This window comes from Toxotes jaculatrix, chromosome 5, assembly GCF_017976425.1.
Source record: "Toxotes jaculatrix isolate fToxJac2 chromosome 5, fToxJac2.pri, whole genome shotgun sequence".
Classification (NCBI taxonomy): domain Eukaryota; kingdom Metazoa; phylum Chordata; class Actinopteri; family Toxotidae; genus Toxotes; species Toxotes jaculatrix.
This window is the reverse complement of record NC_054398.1, coordinates 3524206-3542896: the sequence shown is the minus strand read 5'-3', so window position 1 is coordinate 3542896 and position 18691 is coordinate 3524206. Positions and strand designations below refer to the sequence as shown.

General features: G+C 42.4%; 1 protein-coding gene across 1 annotated transcript; it reads right to left on the bottom strand.

Annotated features, from left to right (window-relative positions):
• Nucleotides 1-1518: 1518 nt before the first annotated feature.
• On the bottom strand, nucleotides 1519-18590 carry parvaa (parvin, alpha a). The gene is made up of 13 exons (XM_041037748.1): nucleotides 18341-18590; nucleotides 13262-13351; nucleotides 12508-12578; nucleotides 11764-11866; nucleotides 11384-11524; nucleotides 9165-9280; nucleotides 8859-8917; nucleotides 7185-7204; nucleotides 7026-7087; nucleotides 6174-6242; nucleotides 5694-5795; nucleotides 3247-3319; nucleotides 1519-2634 (listed from the first exon to the last, which is right to left on the bottom strand). Exons 1-13 carry the CDS (start codon nucleotides 18474-18476, stop codon nucleotides 2558-2560), a joined length of 1119 nt encoding a protein of 372 aa, XP_040893682.1. The 5' UTR covers nucleotides 18477-18590; the 3' UTR covers nucleotides 1519-2557.
• Between the last annotated feature and the right edge of the window lie 101 nt (nucleotides 18591-18691).

Below are 18691 nucleotides of genomic sequence, written 5' to 3'. Positions count from 1 at the left end.
CCCTCTCTCTCTCTCACTGTTGCTGTTGCTCCCTCCGTCTCTTCTCAGAACAGCAGAGCGAAACTGTCATACAGTTTCCACTGAGATATTCATCCTCAAGACTGGAGGCGAGCCTCTAAGAAATAACAGGAAAGGGAGACATGTCAGCGCATAAACATATAACATCGATGCACTTATGACTCATGAAGCAATCCCGCTCTACTTTGTAACATTACCTAAGTAGAGTGCCAGCAAAACGTTACTGGGCTATATGGCCGAGCCTTTTACCTAATGCCACATAATATAATAATGTGATACTTTATTGATCCTTGCAAGAAAAACGGCCTTTTCTCTTTGCCCCGGTTCATAAAGAGGTCAGAGGTCAGTGCCAGCTGCAGAGGAGCACTACACGAGCTGCTCCCGTGCTCAGGTTGGTGTTGGTGCCTCGCGCAAGAGTCAAGTGTAGTTTCTCAGAGTTTCAGCGAACTAGAATGGTTACTGTTGAGAGCTACATGTGTTCGTGGAGGTATAAATCCTTGGCTCCCAGGCTCAGAGGAGGCAGCTATTTTGCTGTGGCCAAGTTAAGCCATAAGCAGTAAAAGGGACTGAGTCATCTTACTGTGGTAGATGAGGTAATCCAATCAGTCATGTTAGCAATTACAAATTTAGTTAACGGGTAAGCTGGGATATAAAATGATGGGAACACTACTCTGAAAATTTCATCTTGAATAAATAAGTTACTCAAACACAAAACATTTATGAAACTTTCAGAACCCACGTTCCCATCGGGTGAAGCAGCACTCGTCCGCTCCTCCATTACCGTGGTGTCTTTAATCAGAGGAACGCAGCTCTGTGTCCCCGTGTGACCCGCGCCACGGAGCGACAATGTTACGATAATGCAATAACAATAATGTAACAAGGTCATAACGAGAGCGGCTGAATTGTTCCCAGGGCGAAAGAGCAGAGAGGAAACGACTGTAACGTGGTTTCAGACCCGTCAGGATCTGGTGCAGGTCCTTCCACGTTGTGAAGACACCCACTGACATAATGCATCCTGTGGCCCCTTAAACTAAATGCTGAACCCAAACCCCTCACCCTAACACTAACCTAAACCTAATTCTAACCTGAACCCTAAAACCAAGCCTTTAACAGTCCTCTGAAGTTGTGAGGCAAAATGTCCACACAACTAAAATTTGTCTGCATAGCCACAAAGACACACACACACATCATATACACACCGCACCCCCCCATCTTTTGAAAAGCTATTGTGGAATGTGTGAGGAAAATATGAACCTTTTCATCCATTTGGTAACTGTCCTATCTATTTCAGTCTACGCTGGGGTCGGCTCTAAATCAGAAAGCTTTCACGCGGCTTTTCTAATGCTCTGTCTCAATTTAACAAAAAAGAAAATTGTTGTGGAGGTTCACTTGTCTTTCTGTGTGAGCAAAATTGGAACCAATCTGACCCCAATTTTTTTGTTTTGTTGGAAAAGCATTCCTCTTTGCTTCCTTTGAGAGGCCAAAAAAATGCAGTCGCATTCAGGGACTGAACGATTTATTGAATGTAATGCATTAAAACATAAATAGATAGGTGATAGAGAATGTGTTGGCAGCCTGAACCACAGACGGTCGCCGCGTTTATTCTTTGATGAAGTGAGAGTGCCTCGAAACTAGAACACAACATACAATTTGTCGCCTGAAACATTTAACGTATTCAGCCAAATTTCATTTGTCTCGCAGAAAGAATTTCAAGAATTTCCCTACGGAGATTAATAAAGTTATTCTGATTCTGAAGGAGTGAAATCTAATGTGTGTTGATGATGGAAATAATGTGTTAAACCACAAAGAGCAGGGTGATTATACAACGCTGACGTATCTCAATTAAAAATAAGCTACAAATCACAATTTAAAACACAAGAAAGTGGATAGAGTGGCTGCTGAATAAAGCCTTTATAACGTATTACAGTGTGAATACAACAGCTTTGGTCAACTATTTCAAATGTTCCTCCACAAGTTCGAAAGAAACCTGGAGTGTTAAGACGAGTGGGGAGCACACGCATCCCAGCGTGAAGTACCGGGAGCTGACACTGTTCACGTGTTTAAATAAAGGCACTTATGAACTACATAAACAAGAGCAGAGGGAGAAGAGGTTAAGAAAGAACACGTGTATGAAAATGAACAATAAATACAGATAAACATTTTCTTTTCTGAATTAAAAAAAGTTAAGTGTTGTTCACCTAAAGTCTCTCCTCTCGTGATATCGAGTGAGGGTGACACACATCGTTAAAGACTGAACATGAATAGTGGCGATCATAGATGTCTGCAGGACTGTATAGCAATGCCCAGTTTACAATGAAAAGCCATAAACATTTCGAGGCACAAAAGCCAAACGTCTTTGCAGGAGTTAAAGGAAAACAAACAACATTTCTGTGTGTTTCACTGTTCAGCAGATACAAAATGTGATGCATGCATTCAGATAAAAACTGATTTCTACAACAAATGAAGGATAAACATACAGTATTGTTAATCTTAAGCATGTGGTCCACGGTAAAAAGCATTCCTTCCTGCTACATGGTGCTCAGTCTACGTTCCTGTACCTGGTGAAGAGGTTGTAGAGGACGCGCAGGGTGGATTTAAGGTCACAGTTCACTATATCTGAAAAAAAAAAAAAAAAAAACGAACATTACAGTTACAGAGATACAACCAGAGAAAGTTCACAGCTTGTCTGTATAATAAAATCCAACACAACACAAATATTTTAAAACAATTTAGCTTATTCAGCATTGGACCAAAAACAGACCTACAGTCTGATTTTTATTTTTGAATTATCTCGTTTTTTTTTTTCTTATTAGGAGAATGTAAACTGTCAATCAAAAGCATCCTAGTGTGAAACATATGTGAATAATCCACCTCAATAAATTCAAAAAGGCAAAAATATGTTAAATTTCCTTTGTATAACTTTACAAACTGCCTTCATCTTTATCGGTATTTGGTTTTATTTTTGGCCACTCGCAGGCTGTGCACACAACACTGACATATTATCACTTCTTACAGTTGTTGTCAGCAAACTCTTCCCTATTTACACATCCAGCAGACACGGAGCAACAGCATTCAATTGTTCCTGGCCACTCAAGTGTTACGTCCAATATGATTTTAAGACTCTTCATGTCCATTCCCACCGTCCCTCTTTTTCCTGTCATTGTTCACAATGTACCGTATAAAACAGTAAAGGTTCTAAAGCGTAAGTGTGTTAAATGCGTGTCCTACCCTCTGGCCGGGGCTTTGGTCTCTCCAGACCTCCATCCTGCATCAGTTCGAAGGAGAAGGACACGTTGTGGACCTGCAGAGAGAGGAACTGGTTTGTTAGGACACCAGAAAGCTGTGTGTACATTCACACACTACAAACACACCCACACACGCACACACCAAACCTAAACTTTACACATGCAGTCATATGGAGGTGAATACAAATCGCTGGCCATCACACCACATCTCCTCGTTGATAAGAGAACACTGAAACCGGCTTCTAAATCCCACGACACACTCTTGGTCGACTCTGTTGTGTTACCACAGCTTCCTGTGTCGGCAAACACAACACAGCTCTGTTCTGTAAGACCATAAGCCTTCAGCAGCTGCACAAACACTCTGCTCCCTCATTTATCAATGGATACATGTCACCAGTGTCACTCAGAAACCTCCTAACTCCAAGAAAGTCATATTGTCACTGATCTTTATTTTTTTTTCTTCATTCATACAAGCGTATGAGGAACACCAACGGACTAATGAACAGTAACGGACCTGGATTCTTTTTCAGGGTGACCATTTAGTGATGAAATGACCTCGATTTTCATCTGGATTTTACTGCACTCAGCCGAGCAGAGACACGGCTCTGTGACGGACACGGGCAAAGACGTGTACGCAAAGCAAAGGACTGCAAGAGAACAGGAGGACCAATCAGAGGGAAGAGACAGAAATAGTTGAAAGACGTTTTCTGTTCTCTGCTCATTGTATCTGTGCATGTGTGTGTGCATGTGTGTGTGTGTGTGTGCTCATCCTGCTGTGAAGTATTGAAAGCTTTGCCCAACGACAGCATACTGTGTGATAACCACGACCTTACACAGTCTAATACAGTCAGAAAGAAAGGAGGAGAATGAGCCTTAAGTAGAGATCTACTGAGCAGAGGCGAGAGCGCTTCCTTGATGCCTCATGCTACTTTTCATACCCCGGCCCTGGCGTATCATCGATAGGCCTCTCGGCCCACGAACAGACACACACACTCACACACACACACACACACAGAGTAATAGAGCTGAGCCCCTAAGCCACTTCAGTGTTTCCCTGTGCAATAGGAGATTACAGATGCTGTGGGGCTGGTGCCTGTTCTTCCGGGCCAGGAGTCTGTGTGTGTGTGTGTCTGTGTGTGTGTGTGTGTGTGTGTGTGTGAACAGTTGTGTACATTGTAGCACTGATGCCCATTCTGCTTTGCAGCTTGGCAGGGGCTGCTGGCCAAGACCCAAACAAAAGGCTACTGTGGTGTCTCCGCAGATTGCCTGTTCAGAATACCGTAGTACTACAGAGGCCAATGGAGAGGAGAGATGGCTCCGCACTGAATGGGCTCTGGGGAAAACGGATGGCATTTATCAAGCTATTGAGAGGAGAGTTCTGGCTCCGAGTGCATGAGGCTCCTCAGAAATGGAGTATTGATTTAGGAGTGTGTCTTAAACTATAGGTCAAGACCCAAAAAAAAAAAAACAAGCTGCAGCTCTGTTTCTCATGGATCTCTAGAAGTAAAGAGTGGATATATATCGATGTGATGGCGTCACCATTTACAAGTCTTTATGTCCCTGGTTTATTTGGTTAAATGCATGCATTAAGACATTCATTCAGCAGCAAGGAGACAGAGACTGTGCAGTCAGTCTGTACGGCAGTGAACCAGAAGCATGTAGAGACCACGGCCCTTTTTATACACACTTTACCTGAGGCAAAAAGGGTTTACAGTTCTTAAACTGTTTTCACATATGAACCCCGGGACAATGTCCAGAGAATCAGGTCTGGAGTTAGTCCAGGGTTTCCCTTTCACACATGGAGCACACAACCGGAGACTGTCAACGTGTGAGACGCGTTCCCACCTACTGGAAATACTCTGTTAGGTTTAGCGGAGGGGCGGTGCCTGCGTGCAGCAGGAGGCCGGACAGACGCGTCATCAACACCCCCACCCGCTCGCTGTGAGCTCTGCGGACACTGACCTGCTCTATTCACACATCGGGAGCTGAGAGGGTAAAGTCCGTTTAATGTCTGGTTCAGCTGAGACAGACATTTGCATTCACACATACAGCTCCTCCAGTGTGTGTGTGTGTGTGTGTGTGTGTGTGTGTGTGTGTGTGTGTGTGTGTGTGTGTGTGTGTGTGTGTGTGTGTGAGAGAGAGCACAGTCATGGTGGTTGTGGACACAACAAAACATAATTCAAGTTCAAAGTCACACTTTAATTTTGATTCATTTTTCTTTAAATCCACTCGTCCAGACCAAAGCAAGAAAGTATAGTGTAGGAGCAGCAACGTATTGTATGCATGCAGTGACGTCAGATGTTTCTCTGGACACCTTCCTCCACTGTGAAACAAGGCTACTAGATTGGTTGACACAACATTGGTTTACAAAGGAGTGTTCCTGTGATGCTCCAGATCAGCGACGGATATAGAAAAATAATCACACTTTACCTTTTGGTCAAAGTTTTCTGGTGTGAGGAAAAAGTTGTAGAGCGGCACGAAGTATCCCTCCAGCAGCCCCATCAGCAACACCAGATACACACCGTCTGCAAACTGGAACGGCAGCACAGTCAGGCAAACACACTCACTGTGTGCTGGTGGCTGTTTTATAACTGACTGTCTATTTATACGTTCAACAACGCTCAACAACTGTTTCCAGAAAAGTAAAATCTCAATGACAGATTAGAAACATGCTAAAATGAGACTGAAAATCAAGACAGGTTTTTCCATTAACAGCGACCTATTAATATGAATATTTAGGCCAGCATACATCACTGAATAATGTTCCTGCAGGTCAGCGAGTTAGAAGAGACAGTGCAACGAAACCACGACAAACAACTAAATCATGAACCGAATGGCTCATTCACCAAACCTGGCAGCGGAGTCTCAGTGATGTAAATCTGAGAAGGTGTGTGTAGGTGCGTGGCGTACCTGTGTGTCCAGTTCAGACACCTCGAGGTTGAGCTTGTTCAGGTGTTTGTTCACAAATGTGATCAACGTCTGAGAAAAAGACACAAGAAAATATCTGTCACGAAAGCTGGTGACATCGCAAACCAAACAGGGAATGTACAGTCGCACACCTCGACACACATCTTATTTCTTTAATGCATTTACACAGACACTAATATTCAGAAACAAACGAGTACACAAAGCAAAACAAATAATTATCTAATCACTGATACATTTATTTTATTTGTATTTATTTATATCATGTCAACTTGTTAGCAAGAGAAGCCCAGAATTACTCAGCTCAATATTTGACCCAATTCATACAATATGTAATCACAGTCTTCATCAGCAGATGATGAAGAAGACTGAGCTTTTCATGCTCACGAATTTAATGCTGATATCTAGTAATTGCATATTAAGTAGCACTAGATTAGAGGGCTGGCTAAGTGGCTGCCAACAAAGCCCAAAATAATCATCTCAAGATAAACCTATGGATTTGTTTTGGAGTAGAGTTTTAAGAGCAGAGATTTCTGGAGATGAGAGTGTTTACAAACTCACAGTAACTCAAACAAGGAAGCTAAACTAACCAGATTATTTTAAATCTTAAAACAACGGCGAACAGATCCATGCCTGCAGCACAACAACCCTCAGGAGTGTATCTTCTGTGACCTCTCTCCTTACTCATGATCAGTCGAGTACAGATAAATATACAAAGACCGGACTGTTTTGTATTGTATTTATATTGCGTTGTTTGTATTTACATAACTGCCATTTCTCCACGGTGGTGCCAGACACGGCTGATAAATTTGAGGTGCCAGCGCAAGGCAACAATACCTTTTTGACAACATTGAGTTTATCTGGAGCATGGTCAAACAGGGTGTCGAAGGCATCGCGCTCTGTGGAGGATCAACAAAATAAATTATTGACTGAATGAAAAAAAAAAAAAACATGAAACATTCCTGAAAACAGAACCAGAAATGGAAAAGAACATACCATGTCTGCCAGAGAAAGCCCTTTGAAAAAGAGGACAGAAATTGGAAAAAGAGAGAAAAAAAAACAGGGGGAGACAAAATAAGTCAAAATACACCACTCAGGGGTCATTTCTCCTTATTGACAATTTCACGCTTGAATATTAATAGAATACAAGAGCACATAACAGACCAGAGCTTCCAAGTCAATCACAGAGGAATGTAAAGAGCGGAGGGATTATCACACAGAAATGACAATACAATAATGTAGCTCGGTGTTTCATAATTTGATTAACTGTAAACGCAGGTGCACCTCAGGTATTCAAATAACCTGGGTATCATCAGTGGGACGGTCACAATGACCACATGCTATAGCACAATGCAATAATCTCACCAGCAGAACAATACAGCTGGGTATTAATACAATGAATGAAGACGTGCCTTTCTGTCCACGCTGGTTTTCTCTGGGAATGGACGTCTCTCCTGTCTGTTATTACAATGTTAGCACTTTGGAGGACGTTGTTGTTGGAAAGGGTCAGGTGGTTTTGGAGCGCAGGGGACGCTGCAGTGTGAGTGTCCCGGAGGAAGCGATATCGCAGTGGGCAGGCCAGCAAGAAATGGGAAGCACGCACGCACACACGCACACACACACACACACACACACACACACAAAAAGAAGCACTCACACACATGTTCATGGTGTAATCTGTGATGGCAAAGGCAGGCAAGTCTGGGCATTGGTCCTGTTGGTGTGGTAATAACCGTATTTCCACTGTGGCCATGCGAGTGTGTTTGAACCCCAGCGTGTGTGTGTGTGTGTGTGTGTGTTATTAACAGTGTATCTATCTACCATGACAAAATGTGTGTGTGCTTGTGTGTGTTGGCCTGCTGTTATCTCCCTCGTTGCTGCTGTCAGGCTGCAGGACAGCCTCACAGCGAGGAAAAAAAGTGTGTGTGTGTGTGAGAAAGAAAGAGTGTGTGTGTTTGTGTGTGTGCGTGATTTAAAATTTCTAATTCTTCAGCTAAGGGTGCCATCACATCTCTTGTTGAAATACAATGGCAGCCTATTCTCCGTTGCACAGTATTTCTTGTAGAGGTAAAAATAAATAAATAAGCACAGTGGCTCTGCACAGTCTTGTTGACAGGAGGGAAGATTTTGTGCACATCACATCAGCACTGAATCCTGACACACACTGCAGCTGTGTGCCGTGGCTCTAGACCCTCAATGCTTCTGAATGTGTCCTCACATTTTAACCATCCTTCATTCGGTGTAAATACAAAACGTTTACCGATGACGCATTTAGCGTACATCACTCCACATTACAGTAAAAACAGAAATAATTAGCGTCGGCACATTAAAGCACATTATCAAATTATTTGTTCATTATCATGCTGCTTTCTCCAGAGTGCTTCGGTGTCAGCATGTCACTTTCTGTCAGTGTGTTAGTGCATGATGCCAGTATTTCACATAGGTTAGTGAGGTGGATCGACTACATTACTACGGGATGTAGAAGAAAGAAACTCAAAAGCATCTGTTCCACAGAGACTTTTTCTGTTAATGCAGATACGGTGTTTTGCAGAGAGTCATTAGCAGCAGTGTCCTCTCTCTCACCAGCACCAACATCTGTCAGCAGAGCGTCTAAATGCTACGTATGAGTTGCGAGGTATAAAAATGAGTCAGATGGCGGAGCGTACTTACTCTGTGTTGCCAGTGATTTCCTCTTGAATTTGTCTGGACTGAAGGATGCCCTCTCTTTTCTGAAAGACAAAAAGGGAGGATGGTATGTAAATGTGTGACTTTTTTTTTTCTCCATTCTACTGAATATGACTAAGGAGGGGGGGGGGGGGGGGGGGGGGGGGGGAAGTCAAAGATGAATTTGCAGCAGTGGAGAGTGGTGTTACGAAACCAACATTCTCAACAAAGACGGCAACTTGTTACGCAAGTAAGTAGACTCGTTCTGTAAATGGACAGTGGACAGCCTTCAAAAACGATGTGAACACCAACCTGGACGACCACTACTTGAATAGAAACGTGGTCGGGCAATCTGATTGGTGCTCTGAAGTGTTGCGACAGCGCCACCAGCAGGTGCAGGATGGCAACAATACTCTTAGCGTGAACCGCTAGTGTGGAGGAAGGGCAGAGAAAGAGAGTGTGAGTTAATGATAAAATAAAAATTAAATTAAATATTAGTTATGGAACAAGTAATAACAGTGATGCAAGTAGTTTCACGTACATGCAACATAAAGTAACGTGGAACGGCGTTAACACAACATCGACAGTTTTAACCTTTTCACTTTTATCTGCTTCATTTAAACCCACTAACCATCTGTACACCTACTTATTATGGGATTTTCTCCATTGCCTTTTTTAAACTTGCTCACTCAGTCCCACACCTGTATGTACATACATCAGTTGTTGTACGTACAGTATTTGCATTCAGTACGATTGATTTATCCAAGAATTAATCTTAAACATCTCACTATTTCTGAACTAATGACAAAGATGCATCATCTGTCACTAACGTGTAGACATGTTACTCACTCACTCCTGTTTCTAAGCATTTTTACAATCTTTTTTTTTTTGTTTGTTTTTTATTTTTTTTCATGAAGTCTCTGTGTGAATACCTCGCTCCAGGCCTTAGGCTGCCAAATATCAAGCCACATATTTTCTATTATTTTTCATCCTTCCTGGAATCTAGAATTAAAAGTTTTAAAAGCAAGGTCATGTACATTCCAAGGTAAATACAAACACAAGATGCCAAATGTTGCCTTGAAGTGATATTAAAAAAAAAAAGTCACAAAAATACAACTTTCTGAACACAAAACAACAGAAAAACTTTAAATTATGTCTGCAGCATGAAGTGAACCATGAGGAGCTCGTTCAGTCAGACGTGACAAGTCTTTAGTCATCTGGACAAATAGGATCTACCTTAGGTTATGCAAAACCGTCAGGATCAATTAAGTGTATAAAGCAAGCCTTTGATTGTACCAGGCCTCCATAAAACCCATTAGATGCTCACTGCGTAAAAGGATTCAAATAAGTTACATCAGGAAAGAGGTTTTTTTTTTTTTTTTCCCACAGCTTCTGAATCGGAGATGAAAGAAGGAACAAACAAAAGTGAATTGATTAAAAGAATGGTCCTCAAATGAATGGACGGCAAAATCAATAACATTCCACATTATCAACTGCGCTCTTTAGCATTTTTGAAGACATCGCGTGCAAATAGCTTTTCAAGGACAAACTACGGCCAGAGGTGCATTTAAGAACAGCGTCACATTATTTGGATTGAATTCATGTGTTATGGCCTTTCTGCTCTCACAAAATCAATTTGGTTTCTAATCTTAAAGCTTTTCTCTCTGACATGTCAGCTATTTTTCTACCTTTCACATATATAAAATCTGCTCTTTAGCCTCGTGCCTCACACACATCCCTCCTTTACATCTCACATATATGTTGCAGTTAATGACATAAGTAAAAGGCGATGTGCTGGGAGCCTGGATGTAATCATCATTACTCCCTGTGTCAGTGCCATCACACAGGGAGAGGTGGAGAGCTCTACTGACATGCAAGGCTGCTTCGGCTGTTGCTTCCCAATCTGAAACCTTACAGCTCAATAAGAAGCATACTAATCCAGTGGCAATGCAAGATGTTGAGTACATTCAGACACACAGTCACTGAGCACTTTATTAGGAACACCGCACTAATACTGCTCAGTTCCTCCCTTTGTTCTCAAACAGCCTCAGTTCTTCGTGTCACTGATTCCACCAGATGTTGGAAACTTTCCTCTGAGGTTCTGCTCCATGTTGACGTGATTCATCACATCATTTCTGCAGATTTGTCAGCTGCACATTCAAGCTGCCAATCTCCTGTTCTACCGCATCCCACAGGTGTTCTGTGCTGGATTCAGGTCTGGAGACTGAACTCACTGTCATGTTCATGAAACCAGTTTCAGACATGTTTGTATGATTCTCCCCTTTGTATTTTAGTAGTGTTGTGGCTGCAGAGACTGTTTTATCACACACACACAGTCACTGCAGACAGTACGATGTAACAGTAAAACACCAAAACAGAGCCGAGTTATCACAGAAGAAACAGTAGTAGAATAAAAAACTAAATAAAATATGTGGGGGGGGTGGGATATGTGAAATAATTAAAACTAATACAGATTACACAATTACATCTGTTACCTAAGTGACAGTAAAAATATTAGAGATGCTCCTTACAGTCAACATTCCAGCGAATGTTCCTGGTGGAGAGTTTGAGCGAGTCGTTGATGCGCTCTAAAACCGTCTGCAGCTTCTGTTTCTGGGCGATCTCCGACTGGGTCACCTCAGCCACGTTCAGTTTCTCACCCTCCAGCTTTTCTGAAGAACAAGTGAAGGCAAAGACACACAAATTAATATCAATAAGATAAATATTTAGGAACGTGTATTTTATTTTTTTTTATCAGTACTGATTAACGTCCAGAGAAACAGGTAAAACAACGGCATCTTTTGATTATGATTATTTGCTCCTCTGTCAAAGTATAATAAAGCAATAACAACAGTGCAGCTGAGGGTCTTTTCTTAGTGATAGTAAATTCACGTGTGGTTCAATTCCTCACCAAACAGCTTCTGCAGGACCTGTCCATCATACAGATCTTCAGCCAGATCCTTCACAATGATCCTCTCTCCCACCAGAACATCATTTATCCAGTCGATCAACACCTACGTAGGCAGAAATATAATTTAAATTGGATAAATTTAGATCTTGCTCTCTACAGTTAGATTAACATAGTGACAAAGGCGCTCTTGACAAAATATTTTGAGAATTTTTGTGACTTTCATGAATCTGCAAACATTTTGTGGGTTTCTTTTGTTCTTTCTTGCAAACATAGTCGGGAGTGTTCCACCTGCATGTGTCTATGAACATCCAGATTCAGGTCATTTCACAGATTGGAATCTGAGCTTTAGCTGGATCATTCAAAGCCTTGGTGATTTTTTTTTTTTTTTTTAAACTAGACCAGAGCTGATGAGGTGATATGCTGGGACAAAAATCTAAGGCCTTTGGTAGCCAGGAGTTTTTGACCGTTTGACTCTGGTGATTACTCGCCAGCCCTCATGTGTGTCGGCAGCTGGCGCCTGCTCCACAGCATCACGCTGCCACCTCAAGTTAGAAAGTGGGGACGGTGCTGCATTCACGATGAGCTGTGACTGATTATTCAAAAAATCTAAAAGGGGAAGACTGACCCACACTTTTACACATTTCACCCAAAATACTGGCTTTTTATCTTTATTTAATGATGTCCTTTGTTGCAAGTTATTACAAAACACAACACAAACAGCTGATTAAAGAAGACAAACCTTACCTTCATGAGCTCCTGCAGTTTGCGGTCATTCTTGGAGTTGGGGTCCACCATGGTGCGGACTTCATTCTCCTCTAATGGCCGAGCAGAAACAGGATAAATGTTACAGCTGAGGAGGAACTCCTTCTTCTAAAACTGACAAAAAGTCACAGCACAACTCACACCAAAAAAAACAACACAACCTGGCGAATATTCCCAAAAGTCTTTTTTTTCACAGAGTGGCAGGATGAGACTATTCAATACAAATTCACCACATAATTTGTGCTTTATCAACTTAACTAAGGGCGTAACAGGCAAAGGTACAACAGTACACTCACTGTATTATCATTGTCAGGAACCATTTGTAAACGATGTTCAGTTCAGTACTTTAACTTGTTCCTGTTCATGCGGCCTTTCCAGGCTCAGTGGTCTAACACAGGCCTATGTACCGGCACATGTGAAAGACCATGAAATCCAAAGCGTGTGTTCCCAGTGTTCAGAGAGTTTCGACTGTTTGTTGTTTGCTGTTGGCTAAAACGTGCTTGTCAGATTGTCCCAGCTCACGCAGTGATACTGTTCATTCATCTGCTGTTTGAAAGCGTTAAGTTCTGTGCATGTCCACCGCACCTGCTCACGCACCATGTCCTCGGATGAGTTATGAGCACTGTCCGCAGCCAAGTGTCAATGAAACAAATAAAAAAAATCATCAGTGCTGTCTCTGAGCTCAGTCCTAACCTATGTTTTTGTGTGTACGCAGGCTGTGAGTGCAGCTGTTTACCTAGCATTGTGTCCTCAGGGTCCAGCTCATAGTGCGAAGGGCTCAGAGGAAGGTTGATGGCATTTATCCCCTCTTCCTGAAGCTCAGACACTACGAGAAAGAAGCATCACATTCATTTCAGATCACATGAGGACAGATGTTGGGCACGTCAAATTTCTGTTGGCATTTCCTCTGATTTTCATCTTCTTCTCTGGTGTTATTCTACATTTTTATTACTGTCAACACATCACAGGACAAGACCCAAACCAACAATGTGCTGAGTATTTTCTGACATTTCATACTCTTACTACTGGCTCACTGTCCGTGGCACAAAGCCCCAAACCCATTCTTTCCTACTGAAGGTGTAAATCTTTAAATCTTTAATAACAAATACACAGTGTAGTTTCATTTTTAGAAAAGGTTCAGTAACTGACTAAAACAGCTGGGTGCTGTGGTTTTCACCAAACAAGTAAGTAAGTAGTGCATTGTGATCCGTGTGGGACTGACTCAAAACTATAGCACCAGTGTTCAGTGTAATTATTGCTGCAATTAACAATGATTCTCATCATCAATTAATGGGCTTAATGGGCTACAAATATTCAATGCAGGATGATAAAATGGAGAAGAGCAGCAAATCTTCCTGTTTGAGAAGCTGGAACAACTGAATGTTTGGTGTTTTTTTTTTTCTTGATCAAAGACTTAAAACAATTAACTGATTATTTAAATTGTCCGGACAGCTGAGACAAAGACAAAACACCATCCTGAGCAATAATCCCCGGCAGTGTTCAGTTTGGACGGCTCTCTAAATGTTCCCTCGGTTCCAAAAACAGCCATTAGCAGACCCTCCGCCGAGAGCCACCTGACGTCACACGAGCAACGACCGCTGCTGCTTCCTGGTTCTCAGCGGGCTTTACAGGAGCCCAGCATGCCATTCTTTTCAGCGTGTCAGATACCTGAGGAGGCTTGATCACTGTTGATCTGTGTGTCAGACTGTACACGTGTACATGTGTATGTGTGTGTGTGTGCTGAGAGCATGGAGCGAACATCCTGTGCATTTCTCTGCCTTCACTGGAACAACATCCTCTTAATCAACACCATCCACAAGTGCAGTATGTCTGCATGAACACACACACACACACACCACAGCGCACAGGGGTGTATGAGAATATTCCTACAGAGTGACACATACCTCACTCTTTTCACTCTGTAAATTACCACCCACTCCTCCAGTCTGCTGGATACAATCTCAGCTCTACCCTGCTTTTTTCACTCTAATAAACATGCACCCTCTGTTGTTTAACTGCATGACATATAAAACTGAACAGAATCATTATGCACACATCAGACTCTCTTGTTGCGTGTTTGTGCAGAAGATGACTCTGGGGACCGTTTCCACAAAATAAGAGCATCAAAGAATATCAATAGAAGCAGTGCATGCGAGTGCCACTGCTCTCTACTTATTTTACTATGGAAATCAATAATAAAAAAAAAAAAAAATAGCATGCAGAAAAGTCCACTACACAGTGACCCCACAGTCAGGAAAGTGAATCAGATATTACACACTGTGCTCCACTGAAGCAAAGCACACTCTGCACCCTTAGATCTCATTAAGATGTCCTGAGACGAGCTTGCATGAGAAGTAAAAATACGTTAACAAATTTAAAAGAGCTAAAGAAAACCTCCAGATCAAGTGTGAATGAATGTGTTACCAAGATCCTTGGGACTTATTTCAGGCCTGATAAAAAGCAGGGATCAGATTTAATGTGAGAATGTGTAACTTCAGTACACTCAGGGCTACTGCTACAGCCTTATCTGGTCTATTATGACCAGCAGCTTATGCTGGCTAATGTTAGCAAACTTGAGATAGATACTGTTGTGTAACTGATGTTGTGTAATTAACTTGCTGCCTTCATTACTCTTGTTTGCTTGTGCTTGCCTAATTTGAGAGACTATGTCTGTGCAGTCCAGCTGAGATTTACTGCTTGTTGGCGACGCCCCGGTTACCAGGCAAGATGGAAAAATATGGAAGTAAATACCAAGTTATTTCAAACTCAGACTTTGTTGAGCAACCAAGGAAATACATTTCTTCTAGAGAGGGAGTAAATTATAATTAAAGAAACACTGAAAATGTGGCATTTAACTGTTAACAATATAAAAAAAATTCAAAGCAGGAACATCTGATATCAGATTTATACACTGAAGAAGGTGTAACACACCACAACAGTCCAAGGAAGAGAACTGAAGTGAGTAGATGTAAGATTATTTAGATTTATTTATTTAGATGTTTCCAAGGCAGAGATTATCATGTCAAGGAAGTAAGAGGCAATCATCTATCTGAAGGGGGCTTCGGAGTGACTGATGAACTGGTCGGAGCATATAAACAGTCAGATTCACAAATCTTCTCCAAACGCTCTCACGGTTTGCAGATACATAAAGACTAAAGTTCTGTTTATGTCGAAGTGAACTGGGAATCAGAGCTACTCGTAAAAACATCAGAGGAGGGCTGATATGTTATCTGTGTGTGATACAACACACATCTAAAAAATTCCAGGAAATGAAGGGAAACATGATGGAAGAATGTTTTTTTTTTTTTTTAATATTAAAAATAAACAACTTTACACTCAAACAGCAGTGTTGAAAATTGTTTGGCCACACGACTGCTAATCATTCCCACACCTTCTGGTCATGTGAAATCACGGGTGTAAACACACTTTGGAAGAATATATGTCTGAAATGAAAAGTCATTTCAGATTATCTTTCTCCAAGGACAAGAGGTAACAGAGGGAAGCTGAACAATGGATCACTGCTTCAGTAGATTATGAGCATAAAGGGGGTTAAAAATACCTTTTATAGCTCCTGTCAGTGCTGGTAATTTACAGACTCATATGGGGGTATAGCTGCTCTAAAATAACACCGCACCAATTAGCACAATCTGTTATTACTGTAACTATCACTTGTGCTATTTAAGGATGAGCAAGTATGTAGAAACCTGGGTTGGGCATCATTAGAGGAAGTTTACTGAGTAGATTCATATGCATCATTAGGGTGAGATGACCGAGGCGTTAGCTCTTTCATCTTACTTATCAGCTGTGTTTCCACACGGGTATGTCAAGCAAGTGTACGATTTTTTTTTTTATATCAGTTCCATTGTACAACAAAACAAAACCTTTGCTTGCCTCTGTTAACACACCGTCTACACTCAGCGCAGACTGGATTTATTGTCAGTATAAGACTGAATAGGAATCACAAGCGTCCTCAGTGGCCTCTCTGCGCATCACTCCTCCCCCTCCAGCCAGTGTCTTTAAATGAGAATACGTATCTACGCTCCTGGTTAAATAAAGAGTTGCAATAAAATGCCATGTGCACAGACGCATCTCTGACAGGAACACGCTGTCTGCACGATGCCCACATGTATGGAAAGAATGCATGCTGATGCTGTGTCCTACCTGGAGGGCAGAGCGCTCCACAGCCCATGTCTGTCTGTCTCCGTGCCCCAGTCTCGAGCATCCTCCCCTGGCTAGCAGGACAAGCTTTCTCCCCTGCAGCTCATCCTCCACGGGCTGAGCTCACAAGTCTCTAACATAAAACCTGACCCCCGAAATAAATTCTATATTCGCTCTATTTTCACAGAGGATGCAGAATTATATATTGCTTCCTGTTTTATGTTTTAATATTTTCTATTAATATCCACACTGCACACAGTTGGTGTCCATCTGTGTCCACTGCACAGCCCTCGCTAATGCTCTAAAGCCTCCTGACCTTCTCCTCTCTTTTCATACCATCTTGTCTCCATCCTATGGCTCTCTTCCTCTTTCTCATCCTTTACCCTCCTTTCTTTTTTTTTCTTTTTCATTCGGTCGTTTCTCCCACTCGAGCCGGTGGCCCCTCTCTCCCCAGCAATACGCGACTGCCATAAACGTCACAAGGACTTAAATTTAATCAATGATGAACACGAGAGCGACCAGCCCACGTTTTCCATCAAATCACGGCGCACACTGCAGATATCCTACACACTGCACTGGAGCGTATATATGTGTGTATGTGTAGTGAACACGAGCCAAGCATGAATATAATGTGATTGCATGCATGTCCTGTGGACAAAGACAACATAAAATGGGGCTCAGCTGTGCAACAGTATCCTGAATGACACCAAGTAATCATCCAATTGAAAGAGACCTTTCTCATTCCATGATAAAACCTGGCCTTTAACAATGAATGTCAGGCACACTGAAGACTACTGTATTTCCAAAGCAGCCTCGCACTGCTATATAAACCGAATTGGGCATTTTAAAAAGAGGCTTTTGGAGAATTCTTATTTATAACACATTCTTGGTAGTTAAAGTCCAACATAGCGAGATTTATACACCATTATGGAGGAAGGTGAGGTTCACCTAAGCGTTCATGAGCTTAAACAGTGAATCCAGCTGCAGAGCTGGTGTTCTGCATCTGACCTCTGACCTCTGACCTCCGGGAATCAAACTCGCATCCCGTCCCCAAGAGGAAACAGCAAACACCGCTGATGTTCCCGCGGGGGTTATGTGAAAGCGGGGCAGGCTGCTGTTTGGACCCAGCCTCCGCCTCGGTCTGCGGCGGGCCTGTGTTTACTCGTGCCTCATTCCTCACTTATTACAGTAGTAGCGGATTCACTGCCTTACATGGATACAGACACAGCCCGCGGCCATGAAAACACACACACACACACACACACACACACACACACACACACACACACACATACACACATACATACATACATACATACATACACACACACACACACACACACACACACAAGTTGCCACACGTTGTAGTTTGTGGCGTTTCTTTGTCGTAAATGTAAGTTCACAGCTGAATTAAAGGTATAAATCAGAGTTAAAGGTATCAGCTCTCTGAAACGAGGCTGCGTAGCAGCGTTGAGTTTGTGGGGGTTAGTCCTACACTGTATGCCAGGCTCCTGCTGTTGGTTAGGATGTGAAAATACTGTTATAAATCAACCGTTTCATCTTTACGTCTGAAAACAGCGCAGTGAAACGAGCCGACGTCGGCTCCGGTCAGCTTCTGGCTCCTTGTGTTTGTGTTTAGCTAGCTGTTTAACGCTACCTTCTTTAGCCTTTTTCCTTCTCGCCAAAGTTCCTCCAAGTTTCCCCAGGAAGGAGTCATCTTTCTTTCTGGAGGACGGGGATTTGGGCGTCGGGGATTTCGGAGAGGACGGGGATTTCTGAGGCGAGGAAGCCATCGTCGTTTTTTAATCCGGGACAGTTAACGCAAAACTGTCCGAGTTGACGTGGAAGCGAAAGTCGTTTGGGAAGTAAAGTTAAAAAAAAAAAAAAAAAAAAAAATCACCGTCCACTCCCTAAAGCGGAAACGGAATTCCAAACATTTTCTCCCGAAGTTGGCTGGAGCGAGTGGCCCCTCCTCTGTGGAGGAGGGCCCGGGGAGCAAGGCGGGAGG